The sequence below is a fragment of the Crocodylus porosus genome, unplaced genomic scaffold, assembly GCF_001723895.1.
Source record: "Crocodylus porosus isolate Cpor-Errol unplaced genomic scaffold, CroPor_comp1, whole genome shotgun sequence".
Lineage (NCBI taxonomy): Eukaryota > Metazoa > Chordata > Crocodylia > Crocodylidae > Crocodylus > Crocodylus porosus.
In genome coordinates, this window is record NW_017728886.1 from 57,516,922 (window position 1) to 57,534,130 (window position 17,209).

The window sequence follows — 17,209 nt, forward strand, 5'->3', positions numbered from 1 at the left end:
CATATCTGAAAAAGGACTTTTTATTGTCCTTGATGCTCAAAGCTAGCTGGAGTTCAGTTGCAGCCTTGGCTTTCCTGGTTTGCTCCCTGCAGGACAGGACCAGTGCAGAATAATCCTCTTTGGAGGTGAATCCTGTCCTCCATCCTTTGTAGGCCTTTCTTTTTAGCCTCAGGAGGTCTGCTAAGTCCCTGGAGAGCCAGGGGGCTGCTGTGCCCTCCTGCTGCCTTTCCTCCGGGATGGAACAGACATAGCTTGTGCATTGAGGATTGCTCCCTTGAGGAGCAACCACTCTTCTTGAACTCCCCTCTCCCTGGGGTCATGGTCCCTTAGGGCCTCGCTGACAAGCCTCCTGAGCTTGTCAAAGTCGGCTTTCCTGAAGTCAAGGACTTTCCAAGATGTAGCCCACCGGGCCATTCTATCCAGCCCATGAGAGACCCATAAAAAAATGTAGAAAATTAATATTTATCTGCCCCTGGCTGCCTGTCATGTGGCCCTTGATGGCTTGCCAAAACTCAGTAAGTAGCCCTACAGCCAAAATAATTGCCCACCCCTGATCTAGAGACTGTGTCCACATGAGGGAATTCTGCCAAAACATCCTCAACTAAGGTAACGTTAGTGGGAGCTCAACACTTTTCTTACACTTGAACAGAATGGAGAAAGCAGGTCCAGCCAGTCACTAAGACTTGGCATCTGCACTGGTACGGAAGTGAAGCCAAAGAAGAATCAGAGACTGCATCAACTGAATTTAACGTTTATCCTTGTATTAGCTCGAACTAGTACAAGATCTGACTCATGCTGGAATTTTTAGGTACAAAATCCATTAAACCTGGTGAGAAGCAAATGGTCCTGTATGGCAACCTAGCGTAGACAACACTTACTTTTCCAATAGTATCTTAGAGCAGAGTCAGAAGAGTTTAGTATCTTCAGTAACATTAGGACCTTACTAAAAGACATTTTTCTAAGTTGAGACCACCAAGGTAGCTTTCTTTCCCTCTCATATTTCACACTTGAAGAGACTTCTGCAAACACGCATCTAATTATCTTGTCTCTCAAGGAGAATTAAAAGGTGAATTTATAAATGCATATACCATTTACCACATCATCCTTGAGGTACTGAGTTGAGGAGGGTGGAGGAGCACGTTTACAAGAACATAGCTTGCTTGTGAGTACTTGCTCTGAGCATCACACAGAAGAGACGGAAAGTTAGGCAGTTTAACTGTACCTTAATAGATGCACCTGCAAAACGAGAGAGCTGTTTGATGTGCTGTCCCTGCTTGCCGATAATGGCTCCTACTGCCAAGGCTGGGATGAACAGATGAACAGTCTCAGACTCTGGCTGTTGCTGTAGGGAAGGAGGAAATATGCATGTTTTGAACATTATGAGTCACACTGAAAAGAAAACTAGTATAAGACCAAACACGCATGGAAAGGAGGGAAAACTTAACATGCACTATGAAGTTTAGGTGTCTAACAGACCAATTCCTTTGAAAATTATGACATTAACTACACATGAAAGAATGATCTGAGCCAAGAAAATTCTTTTATCTTTTCAAGAGAGAGTCATGATTTTAAACAGCACAGAGATTTTTATAAGGGGACATTTGCTTTTTACCTGTCTACTTTATCTTGGTATTTTTTCCATTTGAGACCAGCCCGATTAGACTGCTGCAAGTGTTCAGAATGAAATGGGCTCAAGACAAATCACACTGGCACATAAGCTGCATAAGGAGTCTTAGAGCTGCATATATTTTACAAGTTTCCTTTGTGGAATAGTGATCCAGAATGAGAAACAGCCAACTACAGAACTGCCAATGAGCCCTCTTGAGTAAAATTGTGCGCCAGTTCTTGACAGGCATCCCAAAACATACTAGTAAATTAAATGCAAGGTTAAAAGTTTCTAAAAGCACAAGGATCTGAACATCTTACCCAAAGGATATCAGGCATCATCAGGGTTTTGTGTTATATTAATTTTACCCAGATACCAAACCTGTACAGCACAGTCTAAAACATTCATTCCAGCTCACAAGCCCTGGGTACAGTCTGGGGGAGAAGGAGCTCACGCTCCTGTCTCCTATTCCATCCCCTAACCTCAGGACCTTCTGTGCAGCACCTCTGGCTCTGACAGCAGGGAGAGAAGAGGTATATCAGTGGCACAAGCTGCAGAAGCAGCTACGGATTCGCTGCTGCTGGTGGGGAAGTGGCACTGTTTTTGTTGCTAAAAAGACTTTTTTGGCTACTAGACACCCATCAATAGCCAAAAAAGGGAGAGTGACATCTCTTCCACCAGCAGTGCCACCCAGCTGCCCCTGTTCCACTGCCACTTCTCTGCCAGAACTGGGAATGTGCAGGATTGCAGGGAGGGTGCAGTACTGGCCAGTTATGCCTCTGATTCACTCTAGAGAGAAAATCCTCTTTAATAACTGTGTAGTCATGACCCAAATGCAGGATTTTTCTTCTTTTTTTTCCTTTTTTTTAAATTTGTGCAGTTATGAACTGTAACTAACAACTTTAGGAGCAGTTTTAATTTATTTTGGGCTAACATAACACAGGATCCTAGCTACTTTGCTGATATACCCAATCAATTGTATACTATTTAGAGGCACTTTTATAAAAGCTTTTTATATACCTTCTGTTTGGAATTACTGGATATGTAAAACAGGTTTTATTCTGTCTATTCACCGATACCCAATTCCCACACAACATGATCATTGTTAAGCCTTTCTTCCACCAATAGCTATATTCCTTTGGCTTCAGACTAATCACTGTGATTGTGTCTACGTTAGAGAACCGAATTGGTAGAAAAGGACTAATTTAACTACCCATAACTAGGGACCTACTTAATTTGTGGTTTCACAGAGACTGCAGGACTGTCTGTAAAATCAGCAAAAAGCAAAAACAAAAAGCAAAAACAAAACAAACAAACAAACAAAAACCACACAAAAAGCCACCAAACTTAATAAACATAAAATGCTGGCTCCCTAGTGGGAGCTAGTGATCGCTGCTGGTGAAGCCGCACCAAAGGCAGCAGACAATGGTAGCTGCCCCTTCATCCCTCCTCCCCCTGCCAGGGCCTCTGCACCAATCAGTGTCAAGGGTAGCCAGCAATCAAGATGGTGGCCACCCCCTCATTCCTCCTCTCCCCCAGTCTGTGCTGAGGCAGGGCTGCTGCAAAATGCCCACAAAAATCAGCAATAAGCAACGTAAGTGGGCCACGAAAAACCCTTTGTCTTGCTGTGATTTAGGTTGGTTTCTATCCATACCACAACATGTACAAAGTAGCTGAACTGATTCAACATAAACTTTCCTTTATGCTACACTGTTGCAGTGGCACTGTCCTCTGACCCAGATTTCACAGCAAAACCCCCTGAAGTGAAATCTCTCAGAAAGCACAAAGTCACTGTGGTCTCACTGACACGGCATTCTTGGCAAAAAGCAGCTGCAACCTTAAAAAGGCAATTTTCACATTTAAATTTTGTTAACATATTGCAAATGTATGAAAGCATACTATACACTATCAGGAGATGCTTTAAAGTATCACTTTTCTATCTGATAAACACGAGTCAGCTAAAAATTTGGGGGGAGGAGGGGGAATAGAGAGATCTCGCACTGCTTTTTGGATCAGGTAACAAATAAAACAAACACATTTGGGTGAGAATTCTTTCTGCCAGTTGTTCCAGGTATGTGTAATATATAACAAGATTTAGCATTTTTCTTCACACACACAGACAGAATATGCTTGTTCTAATTAAAGGCACCAGTCACTATGGCAGTGGTTCTCAATCTCACTGGACATGAAGCACCCCATTTCAAAAACTAATTGATATATTACATACTTCACTTTTGTCCATGGCACCCTTCCAGGGATTTGGCTGCCCCCCTGGCTGAAAATCACTGCAGTAAGAGGCAACTATTTGATCACTTTCAAGAAACTTTTTCATTTTCTCTTCCCCTTTATCACATAGATCCCATGAAAGGAAACTCCCCTTTAATTCATCATTAATCCATTAAGTCTTTTGGTAATCAGGAAATAATTTGGAGTTACTGTTTGTGCATCTTTGGTAAATATTGGGTAGTTCTGAACTGTTAAATTTGCTAAAAGTTGTTTTTAATCCTTTCCTGTAAACTACTATACTAACTGGACTCAGTGTAGCAGCAATCTTTCTTTCTCATCCCAAAGGCAAATTGCTTGTCTGTATCCTCATTATCTCATCTCAACAACTGCAGTCTCTAATTCTGTTGTCTGGCACTAGCTTAGCCTCAATCCATTGAAAATGCCATTGCCAACATCTTCTCTCAGGAGTTGCTTCAATGTCTCCTCCAACCCCTGGTTTCAGTCACCAGATTGGCTCAACTCTGTATTGCAAATCAAATACAAACTTCATGAACTTGCTTTCAAGGCCTCGCACCATGTGATCCCTGCTCATACCTCTGACCTGGTTCCTTTTGCTTCCAGTGAATCCAATCTCACTTCTCTTTCACAAATAATTTCTACACCTTCATATCGTTTCTTCTACACCTATAATATTATCCCTCCATAGACCTTTCAGACAAGCTGTTTCCTTTGGTAGATTTGATTCGCTACCAAACATTCACTTCTGCCAGTAAACCTGTGATAACGGAAAGATGCGCAACCAGAAAAAGTAAAAAATGAACAATTAAACAGTGTACATTCCTTTGAGCAATACTGTTCTCAGTGTCCTTCCTATCTCCCTCTCCTACACTCCCATTTCTGCAACTGTCACTTTTGTCATGTTAACATTTAGATTTGGTGTTTAAGACAAGGACTAAGATTTTACCTCTAAGATGCTGGACCATAAATATTTATGGGGGCTTGACATAATGACCAAAGCTAGGGGACTGGACAGGGAGGAGCCTGTCAATAGTTACGCTATAATTTATCATTTTTCTTGTTCTACTGTCCAGGAATATAGTGGAATATTCATATGTTCCAAAACTAATCTCTATTACAGCCAGTCAGAATTTAAAAGAAACCATGCCAAGGACCAACTATGGCACAGACACTGAAATAAACAGACTAAGGTGAATAGTCTGTTTATCTTCCTCATCCCCTCCATCCCCACAAAATCATTTGCATTTCCTAGAAGGCTATTCTAGGAGAAATAAATGAGAGCATGCTGTGATGATTAAGCCATCCAACATCAAACCTGTACAACTTACTGGCATTCTTGGGGGATGGAAGAGCAAATTAGACATTTAATGGTTCCTATACTTAGCAACACAGCTTTCTGGGAGTCCATTGCATAAGATGGTATCAGAAGTAAATTCTAGGTCTTATGAACTGGAGAATTCAACTAGAGAATTAAAATTCCCTCCCCATTATATCCAATCTAAGATTTAAGGTCTTCTCTCTTCTTAAAGAGAGGACTGAAAAAGCTCTATTTAAGCTAATATGTCTAAGTTAAAACACAAGGCAAGCTTTGAGACTGTCTCTATAAAGTAGTTTTCACTTAAATTTTGGGGGAGCTGGGGGGCACTGTTACCAGCTCTAGTGGCAGGAGAGTGAGTCTCTCAAGACTGAGGGCAGGGGAATTGAGGAGTATAATTACGGTAAGTGAATTTTAACAGAAGAAAAATCCCTGTATAAAAACTACACACCCATGTATACCAACAAGTTATGATGTCAGTAGGATCCCACCATGCTCTTTTAGACATTTTGTTTGAAAAAAATTTGATGTTTTTGATGAATAAGCCTACTGAAAGTTACATTTGAAATTAAAACCACTTATGATAAGGTCTAAATTGATTGAATTCTTTTAAGATCTTGTCAATTCGTTTTTTTGAGTAGTATACACCTGCTTTTGAAGTTTTTAAAAAAGTCAAACCCCTACATTAAATAATGTCTCTGGCTAACCATATGGAACAAGTTAGGCAAAATGCTTAACAAGTATTAGACAGCAACAGCCTCTTCTACTTAAAGATTGTTTTTGTTTATTTAATTAACTTTAGAAAATAATTTGTTCATTTAAGCTGAGAAGCCAGGAAAGCTAGTTTTCGTTTTCCAATCTATGCATAAAAATGGTGAAAGAAGCTGAAACCTATTAGTTCTTCTTAAATCTTCAAGAACATGGTGATCAGAAACAACTGATTCAATTCACAAACTGCTGAGAATACTTCTCTTGTTTTATATATTGGTTTAAACATGTTTTGATAAACTTATTTCTTGTGTATTTTACTATTAAAAGGTCATTTTATTTAGCTAATAAAAAAAAGTTTTAAAGCTTGTTTTGTTCAGTTTTTATAGAATTTACACCCAAACATAGCTTAACACAAATGACTAGGAAAAATTTATCATCATCTAGTAAATAAGCAGTATGCTATTCACCACTTTGCATTATAAAAACAAAAAATAACTGGACTAAAAGGATATTAAGCTATGTAACTACTCAAATAAAAGATGTATGGATTTAGTATAGTCTCCAAGTGAGCAATGAAGTGCCTCTGAATTTAGCATACAGGTTGTATTTAGTTCCAGAGCAAACATGTTTTGACATCATCAAATCAATAAGAATCAACTTCTCTTTAAAAGGTAACTAGAGTGCAAATGCAAAGCAAGATGAAAAAATATTTAAATCACTGTTTTTCCTGGTTGCTGATTGAAAATCATGATTAAAATGGTGATTTAAATCACTTTGACTCAGAGGTTGTTGGACAGGTTACTTTGAAATCTGGCAAAAGGCAGGGCAGCACCTGTGGCCAAATACAGACATTATGTTTTTATTCGTATAAGTGATCGGAAACCAGTCTATACTAGTCTAACAGAACAGAAGTTCAGCACACAGACCGGTTTAAAAAGAGGCTGAGAGACTTGGTCTGTTCAGCCTGGAGAAGAGAAGACTTAGAAGGTACTTGGTGGGAGTCTGTAAGTAAATAAGGGGCCCACATCAGGGACTGGGAGAACATCTGTTCACCAGGGCTTGCCATGGGAAGACTAGGACTAACAGTCAAATTGCCAGAAGACTGCTTTAGATTAAGCAGAAGGAAAAACTTCTTTACAACTTGAGTGACTAGGGTCTGGAATAGGCTCCTCCCAAAAGTGGTACAATCACGTACTCTGGATATCTTTAAAAAGTGCCTGGACGCTCACCTTGCTGGGATCATTTAACCCCAGCAGTCTTTCCTGCCCAAGCACAGGGGGGCTGGACCTGATTATCTCAAGAGGTCCTTTCCAGCCCCAGCCTAAATGAATCCATTAAAAATGAGAGAATTTGATTTAAGATTTGCCCTCCCTACCAAAAGGCAAATGTGTGTCCTATTTGCTACCGATCTAAACTATGCCAGGAAAAAAAAAGCATGTTTTTGATTGATTCTGCCTTGGGCTTTTTGAATGTCTGTACCTAATCTTAGAGACTAGCTGGTTCAGAGATATAAGCTTTTATAGATGAAAGTCTGCTTTGTCAGATGCTATGATTCTGTCTGATGAAGTAGGCTGTTGCCTACAAAAGCTCATTCTCTGTATCGGTTGTCTATTAAGGTGCCACCCTGTCGGAGGGGTACAGAGAAACATTCCCTCACACCTAACCTGCAGAGTATCTACAAGATGAGGACCATCCTCTGCCACAAAATCTTCAGGTATAAGTAGAGATTTACCAGATTTGTGATCTTGTGATTTTCACAGAGACTGCAAATTGAAGCTGGAAAATGGGCAGCAAGTGTTGGGGGCAGAGGAGCAGAGAGAGCTGCAAACACTGGCATCCTGAAGCATGGGAGGGAGGGGAGATTTTTGACTGAGAGGCCCCAGAAGTCCTGCCCCTTGCCAGAGATTAACAGATGGCCATCTGTCAATCCCTGGGGAGGAGCAGGATTTCTGGGGCCTCTTGGGCCAATCAGAGGTGTGGGGAGGCCTGCTACACATTGCCGTGAAAACGGAAAGTGGTGCTTCCCTCGGACCACGAAATTGGGGGACAACCCCTGTGAATTAGGTAGGTCCCTAGGTATAAGCACTAACCAGTGGCTCTGCCTTCTTCCAGGTGTAACCACTTCGGAACAAAGAGATCAGGAATGCCTACACGGTTGGAAAAGTTGCCCAGTACGCTGCTCCAATTATAAGCTAACTGCAAAGACCTGCAGTACTGGTCCACAACTCCTCAGGTGAGAGGAGCGGTAAGGATGGGGGTGCATCCCCAAGATATTAAACTGAATTTGGGGGTAGAAAGTCAGAATGGGGACAAGGCAAGAAGAAAGATATGGGGAACTATGTTCTCAGCATCTCTCTTTTGCAGTGGAGTGCGGCAGGCAGATGGGGAATACTGATAGGCCACAAACCACAAGGAGTAGGCATACCCATGCCAAATTCAGGGGTCAGGACAGTTCAGATTTCAGGTTTGATCTGATCTCCATGTACGTAAATACAGCTTTATTTCCTCCCTCTTCCCTTAAATGCACTGTTATCAGTTATCTGCCATTGAAGCAACTGTTACATGACTCCTTCAGTCAGAAGTGGCCTCAGCAAAAAACTTTCCTTGATTAGTGAATGTGGAAGGTTTTTGCTATTTACATTCCTCATGCTAATTTTAGCATTTCAGCATTAATTGCAAATCTCATGTGACAAATCTCCCAAAGAGGCTAATACAAAGAATTATTTCCCTTTTTCTCTCATAAGAATGCATCTCCCCTGCCTCCTGATGTGTGTAGTTAGCAAATCTATTACAATGTTTGGGATACTATTTATATACAGTCCTTATGTACAACCTTTCAGGGACATGGGATTTTTGCCCAACTTCAACAGATGCAAAGTCAGACCTAGTGTGCTTCTGTTACATACATCCAATATGTAGTTTATTTACTCTAAATGTGTTGCATCAGAGTTATCCTAAGGTGAGACTTCTATTTTAAGTCATAGAGTCACGTTACCCATTTCCAGCCAGCATCAGTTTTTAAGCTGTGAGGGAAAGAGTTCAAAACTATTTTAAGAAGTGCTCTCACCCAATGTGTTTGGCTACCTCCTAGCATAATATTTTGTTAAGTATAAATGAGCAAATCCACCTTGTAGATCAGAAACAATAAACAGTAAACACTAGCTATATTAACAAACTCTTCTTTGCCGTCCCCTCACCTCCACAACCATAATCACCTTTACCAAGGAAGATTTTAAAGCAACTCTTTTGGTCTTTAGAATAATCTAAATTTCATGAGGGAGTGATGCGCTGTTTTTTATTCAAATCCCATGCAGACAAAGCCAAAATTTCAACCAGAATTTTGCAATATACTCTGAAGAATCATACTGGATTACAGCTGTACTAATTACTGTTATTTATTTAGTAATACAAGTTTGTAGCAAGGGGAAGCTAACATTAAGACAGGTATCCTTGAAGACAGCCCAGTAAGAGTCAGTGCATTAATGCAAAATAAACTTTTAATATTGGTGGAAAAACCTAGTGGATACATTTTTCAGTGCCAATACTGAACATTTAAGCCTTCATGGGGAACAAGAGGCTCATTAATTAAAGCTTATTTTAAATTTTGCTATATACACCCAATACATAGCCCAATTTTCCCACATCCTTGTAAATGCCTCATGTCACCATGTAATGCATTAGATAAAGCCATGCAGCCAATGGAGATTAACAGGCAAGAACCCAAGTTGGCTTGGCTCTTGCATTTCCTGGTTTATTTATAAAAGGTTTAAGCTTTATCCTCCAATTCTAAAGGCATATTCTAGCATTTTCACGGCAGACTGAAGACAAAAACTGATTAACCATGTTTCTTGCTGAAATCTGCGAATGAATGAATGAATGAATGAATGAATGAATGAATGAATAAATAAATAAATAAATAAATAAATAAGAAGGAAAAAGGGAATGGGGAAGAATACCAAAAACAAAAAAGGGGAAGGGAGGATACCATTCACCTCTGATTTCTTGCACTGAAGCAACCCCACATTCTACACTCTGGGGACAAAAAATGTTCAATTGAACTTCAACCTGACATGGTGAAAGAAAAGAACAGGGGTAGTCCCTCAAGGCTTAGCAGTGATCTTACTGGAATTAAGGTGCAGTAGGTCACTGGGGGTTTCTGAGCTTTGAGATTTCTCTGCCTGTCAAAGCAAAGTCACTCACTCCTCACACTGATTTTCATCTAACATGACAATTACAAAACTCTTCTCTTTAAGTGCAAACTCTGAAGTATCTGAACTTGTGACATGTCTGAAAACACCTGGCTTGCACTCAACCCACATAATAACAAAACAAATGCTTGTAGAATGAAAGAAACACTTCAGAAAGTGACCACAACACTCACCACTTCCAGAAGAGACTACCATACTTCCAACATCTGGCACTCAAGACACCTTGAAACTAGCCTACTATATACCTGCCAGTCCTAAGCAAAAAGAGACAGCAAAAGCATATCACACTAGGTTGTTACACACTGCATACTTTGTTTCCAGATCTCAGATCTAAACTTTAAAGCACATAGTAGAGTAGAGCCCAACTACTGCATGAGATTACTGGCTGCTTCAAGACATCAAGAGGACTCACACCCAGACAGGAATGTGGCTGAATGGAGCCCAGGGTGAAATTCTTAAAAGCAGTGGGTGCCTTCCAGGGAGGTACTTCAGAAGCAGAGGCAAGCCTGACAGATTTCAGAGCATGATGTACATTCCAGGCTTGCACAAACCCTAGCTTGCAGTAAAAAGCCCAAAGAACAGGGTCGTTGGTGCTCCTTAGAGAGATGGAGAAGTGGTAGCAGCATGAAGGCAGCTGCCAGCAAAGCACATCACCACTGGTGTGTTTCTCAACCATGCCCCACAGGGCTGCATCAGCCTGGCCTTCCACATGTAAAAAGGTGCTGGACACTGCCTTAAAGACAGTAACTTGGCAGCTTAAGGAATGATGTTCTTAGGCTTCACAGAACTTGTGGTCCACAAGATGAAAACTGGGATAAAAATCAGGAGTCATTCAGGAAGACTATCCCAATTAAGTAAGTTGCTTAGATCAAGTAAATGCAGGCAGTCCTTGACTTACGTTTCGCACTTACAATTTTTATAAACTGACACCCTATTGCAACTTTATGACCTCAGTTTCAACTTTACAATGGTTGATCCGATGCGATGCCACGCCAGCGAACAAGTTCATTGTGTCACTCATTTCCCTGGAGAACATCTGTCCAAACTTTCTTGGACACTTTCTTTAAGAAAGCAGACAAGACTCCAGAAAAAACCTGCAGCCAAGACTCCTGAGAAGACTCCAGACAAGAACCCTTCAAAAAATCCAACCAAGAGCCTTTCAAAAAGTCCAGCAAAGTCACCTCAAGAAGTCCTTCCAAATCAGTATGATTGGTATTTACAATATAAATACATTCATGTAGCTATATTACTCATTTATAATTGATTGATTACAAAATTCTGGGGTATTTTTGGTGAAAGTAAGGTATCGGGCCTTGGTTCAGGAACTACCCTCATTTATAACATTGTTTCTTATGAGAAAATTGGTTCCGAGTAACATTTTGACTTACGATGCGGTTTTCAGGAACCAATTGTGTCGTAAGTCTGAAGACTGCCTGTAATGCAATTGTCATTCCTGGCCCAGGAGTACCCGGGTCAGACTGCTTTGACGAATTGTAAATGTTCTCATTTAAAACCGTCTACATATGCAGGGCCTGGAAATTTGGGGCCAAGCATATCCTGGTAGGGAGTCCCCAATTTTATATTTTGGGAACAGGAAACAAAGCCATTCTAGTTGAATTCTAAGCTAAAATCATAAGTATTGACATTAATTTCTAGATATTGTTCTTTCCACTACTTACATACATTATGTTAATTGCCATTATTATTTTACTTGTATTTTAACATCTATTACAATTTTGGGCGGTCTTTGTGCAACTGTTGCCCCATTTCCTCCCACCACCCCTTTCCTTCCCCCATGTATATATATGTGTATAGTCCATGATGCCTGGAACCTTTGTAGGACTCTTAAAATTTGGCAGCAGAGCTTCCAAGCATACTTTTTGTGACTCCAAAACACATCAATGATAAACAATCTGTTAACTTGTCAGCTCCCTGTTGCACACTGCTGGTTTCGTTCTTGTCTTGCCATTGGCTGCCAGACTATTTCTGGAAACAAAGTTTCCCATCACTCATTTACTTGGAGCTCAGCCAATTCAGCCTGGCAAGAGAGAGGAGATTTTTGGACTTGTGAGAGAGTCAGCCACTGGTTCCAAAAGCAGACTGATCACACAGGCTGGTTTAGGATGGAGTGGTACGCAGCAGGGACAGCATGCTTTTCTTGTATGTCAAATATATAAAGAATAATGATGTTAGAAATCAGAGAAAGGCAGACTGAAGAAATCTAGACACTGAACCTAAAACACTGGAAAAATGCACAGTAATTATTTGGCATCAGTTATTCAAGCCATTTTCTTTATTGTCATGTAAAACTCCTTAAAGGCTGCTTAAAGACGGACCCTTTCTGGAGTTACTAACCATGGTCTCCACTTCATACATGCCAGGCCAAAGGGGAAAGCAAGACTGCGAGAATGCAGACCCTCCCCCAACTGCATCAAAGCCTGCCTTTTCTGGGGTGTTGAACAACTCACAGAGTTACCTGTTTTACTTAGCTATCCAATTATGGAATGAATAATTATGGAAGTGCACCTTAAAAAAAATCAGAGTACACATACACCTACACATTTAAGAAATATAATTTTAATATTATTGCAAAACCAATTCTCATACCACATACTATATATGATATTACATTGCATATCTACCACATAAGATTTGACACCAAAGTTATCAGAGAAAGGAACTGTTTCTCTCACCCAAGTGCAAGCCCATAAGCAAGTTTTTAGGTATTAAAACAAGTTTTAGGTTTTTAAAGGAAGCAATATTTCTTTTTAATTAGCTTTTATTTCCTACAAGATAGACAGTGTATAATTCCTCCCCTTCTTTCAAACATGCAGAAACTACCTTACTGCCCATATCTCAGACCACTTTTCTCATAGAAAAGCTAGTGGGAAGAGATAAAATGTTGCTTGGCATTCATCTCCTAAGAAGAGAAGTAATGGAGACAATTTTTCATAGACAAATTTCTGAACTGCAACCCAAGCCCTTGGAGAAGAGGAGCAGAAGTACTGGAAGGTATGGTAGTATTTTAACTCCACAATGTTTCTCCCCCACTGAGGTGAATAGGCCCATCAAGCTTAGCTCTTTTTTGTTGTATAAGGATCCCCCTCCCGCCCTCCCTATTAGAAGTGAATCATTTGAAAAGATCTCCTGTAACTTACATAATGAAAAGCATCTTTGGGTTTGTTTTCATAAGCTTCAAATGCGGAAGAAAGAGGACACTGGTACAGGAAAATGTGATCTCTACAGGTAGCCAAAAGCAACCACAACACTTTGCTGTCACAAATCTGATAAATCATTTATGGTAGAAGACCTGGCTTTGCTTCAACACTTAGCCTTCTCCTTTATAAAGAAAAGCTGTTTTCTTCCCTTCTCCCACAAACCAGGCCACAGAAGAGATGTCATTCTAAGAGACTCTCAGAAATCTACAGCTCTGTCCAAGGTCAATAAAACATTAGAGAGCTCCATCCTTGTTATATAAAATTCAGTAGCATCATAACAAAGCATTGAAATACTACAAGAAGTCATGATGCAAATAGTTAGACAATATGCAAAAATACAGTGTCCCTCAAAATTCAGATAAGGTGCTCCAGATTAGTAACGATGAAGAAAAAACATTCAGGGCAGGATTTGAGAATAGTGGTAAAAACACCCAATTTCTCTTGCGATTATTACCCTTTCTAGTAAAGGTTTTAGGTTCAAAACATTTCAAGCATAGATACCTTTAGTTGAAAATTTAAATATATAACTGCTTAACTACATATTACATAACCAATGAAGATCATAGAATCATAGGAAAGTAGGGCTGGAAGGGACCTCATGAAGTCATCTAGTTAAACCCTGTACTCAAGACAGGATCACCCCTGACTAGTGTCTGTCTAACCTGCTCTTGAAAATTTCCACAACTTCTCTAGGTAGCCTGTTCTAATGACCGACCAACCTCAGTCAGAAAGTTCTTCCTGATCTGCAACCCAAATTTCCTCTGCTGCTGCCTGAGACCATTGCTTCTAGTTGTGTCCCCTACAGCCACAGAGAATAAACACACTAAACTAATTTCCATCCCCCATATAACCACCCTTCAGTTATCTGAAAACTGTTATTAAATCCCCTCTCAGCCTTCTGCAAACTAAAATATAACCCTATTAACATAGTTCTTTCAGCCTTTCCTTGTAAAGCATGCTGCCCTTTAGTAATTCTCATCTCTCCCCACTTGATTGTTTCCACTCTGTCCACATCTTTCAGGAAGTCTGGGGCCCAAAAATGGACATAGCAGTTCAAGTGAGGCCTCACCAGTGCCCAAGAGTGGCAGAATCACCTCTTCACAATTTGCAAGTGACATTCCCATCTATACAACCCAGTAGGCTGTTCAATTTATTTGTAACAAGAGCATGCTGTTGGCTTATAGTCACCTCCTTCAGGTTTAAAATGTTGTGCACTGTTTGCTAAGTAGAAGTAGCTTCGCCTACATGTACTTAAGGTGGGGGATTTACAGACAGACACTGACTGGGGAAACAAAATAAGTATGGATTATATCAGAGGTGTCAAAATAACCATGGGCCATAGGCTGGATCTGGACAGTGAAACTGTAAAGCTAGAGGAAGTGTTTCTGTTATTTAGATGTATGATTAGACCAGGGGCTGGCAACATACGGATCAAGCCCACAGCAGCTCAGGGGATCAGCAGGACACTTCAGTCATGACAACAGAAAAGGCAGTCTCAAGGTCTTACTGCCTGACACATTCAGTTTCTTTTCTCTGCTGCAGCTGAGGCAGCATCCTTAGCATCCACTAATCTATTTTTTTTTTCCTATCTATTCCCTTTGCAGCACCTGTTGATTGCTGGGGAGGTGCTGGGGTGCAGCCCATGGTGACAAAAATTTGAAAATTTCTGGACTAGATTTATCCATTAGACCAGGGGTGGCGAACCTGTGTCAGACTGCGGAGGGGACTGGCAGCACAGTGGCAGATAGGATAGGAACAGAAAACAGAGCAGCAGACTGGGCAAGGAGTACAGGACAAAATGCAGAAAATGAAGCAGCAATTTGGTCAGGAAGCACTGCACAGGGAACAGAAAACTGAGTGGCAATTTGGATTAGAGCAGTATTCAGAGGGCATGGGGCTAATTTATGGCATGCCTGCCAAAAAGGTTGGCATCCACTGCATTAGGAGCTTGGTAGTATAGTCTACCAGACTGATTACAGCTTTAGGCTATGGGGCATTGAAAGTTCTCAGCCAACAGTATTTTTGCAGAGAGTTTGATTTATTTTCACCAATGCCACCCATAAAACTCCACTTCATTATGTATTTCTAGTCAATAACCATTATGAAGTCAGCTGCAATGCACTGTGATCCAGTACTACCACCAATTCACATAATGCAACTTGAAGATAATGAATACATTTTGCAGCTTCAGAGAATGAAGAAGTACCTAAAAATATGCAAAGAGAGGAATGTTGTCCTAATTATCTGCCAAATATCAGTAAGTGTAGAGAATCAAGAATTTGTATTATTACATGTACAGTTAATAAGATTAGAAAGAGATTAGCCTTGTTAGTCTGAAGTCAGGCAGGAGGCAGGGTAGAGATGCATATTATGGACCAACTCAATCAGAGATGCATAATGAAGTTTCAGAGAAGTTATGCTCTTTCAGTTGAGTTACAGATTAAAATTCTAATTTTCACAACTGTACTAAAAAATAGGAACAAAATACTTCCTGGACTTCTTGATCACCAAGTCTATATTTACATGACCTTTGAACCGCTGGAAGGCTTGACTGGGGGGTGGAAATATATCACCGTGTTGCAATACTGCAATCAAAATCCAAATACATCTTTACTGAGGTATGCTCCTAGTTTGGTCAGTATTTTTTCTAATGTACCCTTTTCAGATATCAATTCTTAAATACGTTAAGTAAAGGTCATTTTGTTTCCTCCTCCTTTCTATCATTCCATCAGCCATTGCATTTAAAACTTTGATTGCTTGGATGTTGTATAAAGAGGGTCTAATTACTGGTCAATATAATAAGTTTATTTTGAAATTGCTTTGATTTGGGGGACCATATTTTAGCTGATCTCCACCTTCTTGTCAGCAGTGTCAAATATATGAAGACTCTTGCATAGGATTCTGCCATTCTTTCCAGTCACTCCATAAAACAGGATTATCATCTCTGTAACAGAAAAAATCCTTAGGCTCCTTTCACTCTCATAAGTGATTTGCCTGTGCAATCATATTCTCTGCTGGGACCCATCACACATTTCTTAGGAACTTTTATGCTGATGTGTGACATTTTCCCAATATTTATGAACTATAGCCACCTTCCTCTGGCCAAAGCATAGCATGGAATTTTCTTCTGCAAGGAGAAAGCTTTGGTTCCTGAGGACATCACAATTCTGCTATAGCATAATATTTTTGACTGAGGGGGGCACAACGTAGATGTACATTCAATGTCATCTCCACATTGAATCATCTGTATGCTCTTGGTTTGGGATTCTGATATTTAAAAATGGCCTAGCAAAGAAATGGGAACTGGCTGCAGTGACGCAGGCAGGGGCTGCTGGGAAATGGAGTCTGGTCACCGGCTGGATCCACCATTTTGCCTACCTCTGAAGGTGCAAATCTATCCTGTCTTCTACAAGCCTCTTTAAACTCAAGACTGCCAATATAGGTGGCTTCTCAACAGGACCCTCTTTGACGTCCCTAACAGGTATTGACATGGGACAGTCAGTGTTTGCTGCGATTTTACTTTCAGCTGAGCAGCCAGCGTTCCTAGCGATAAGTAGAGCTACGTGCCCATATCAGTGAGGTGAAACTCACTGATACGGGCAGGAGGGATGGTGGGGTGGGGAGGAGAAGGGCTGTGCCTGGGGTGGGCAGTGGCAGCAGCGTTGGGAGGGGAACGGGGGGGGGCTGCAGCCCCCCAAATTTTGCCACAGCCCCCCCTTCCAGTGCCACCATCACCCACCCTGAGCGCAGCTTCCAGCACAGCCTCCACACACTGGGAGTGCAGCCCTGAGCACAACCCCGCAGCCCCAAACAGTCCCCACGTGCTGGGAAGAGCCTGGTACAGCCCCAGCCCCAGCCTGCAGTGGCATCCCACCCCCTCCCCTGTGTAGATCTAGGGGCACCACCC

General features: G+C 40.9%; 1 protein-coding gene across 1 annotated transcript in view; it reads right to left on the minus strand.

Moving 5' to 3' along the window:
- IGF2BP3 (insulin like growth factor 2 mRNA binding protein 3) overlaps window positions 1–17,209 on the minus strand; it is a 158,109-nt gene that overhangs the window by 23,107 nt on the left and 117,793 nt on the right. The window contains exon 11 of the mRNA XM_019534605.1: window positions 1,223–1,342. Coding sequence (XP_019390150.1) covers window positions 1,223–1,342 — 120 coding nt within the window. The remainder of the gene's footprint in view (window positions 1–1,222; window positions 1,343–17,209) is intronic.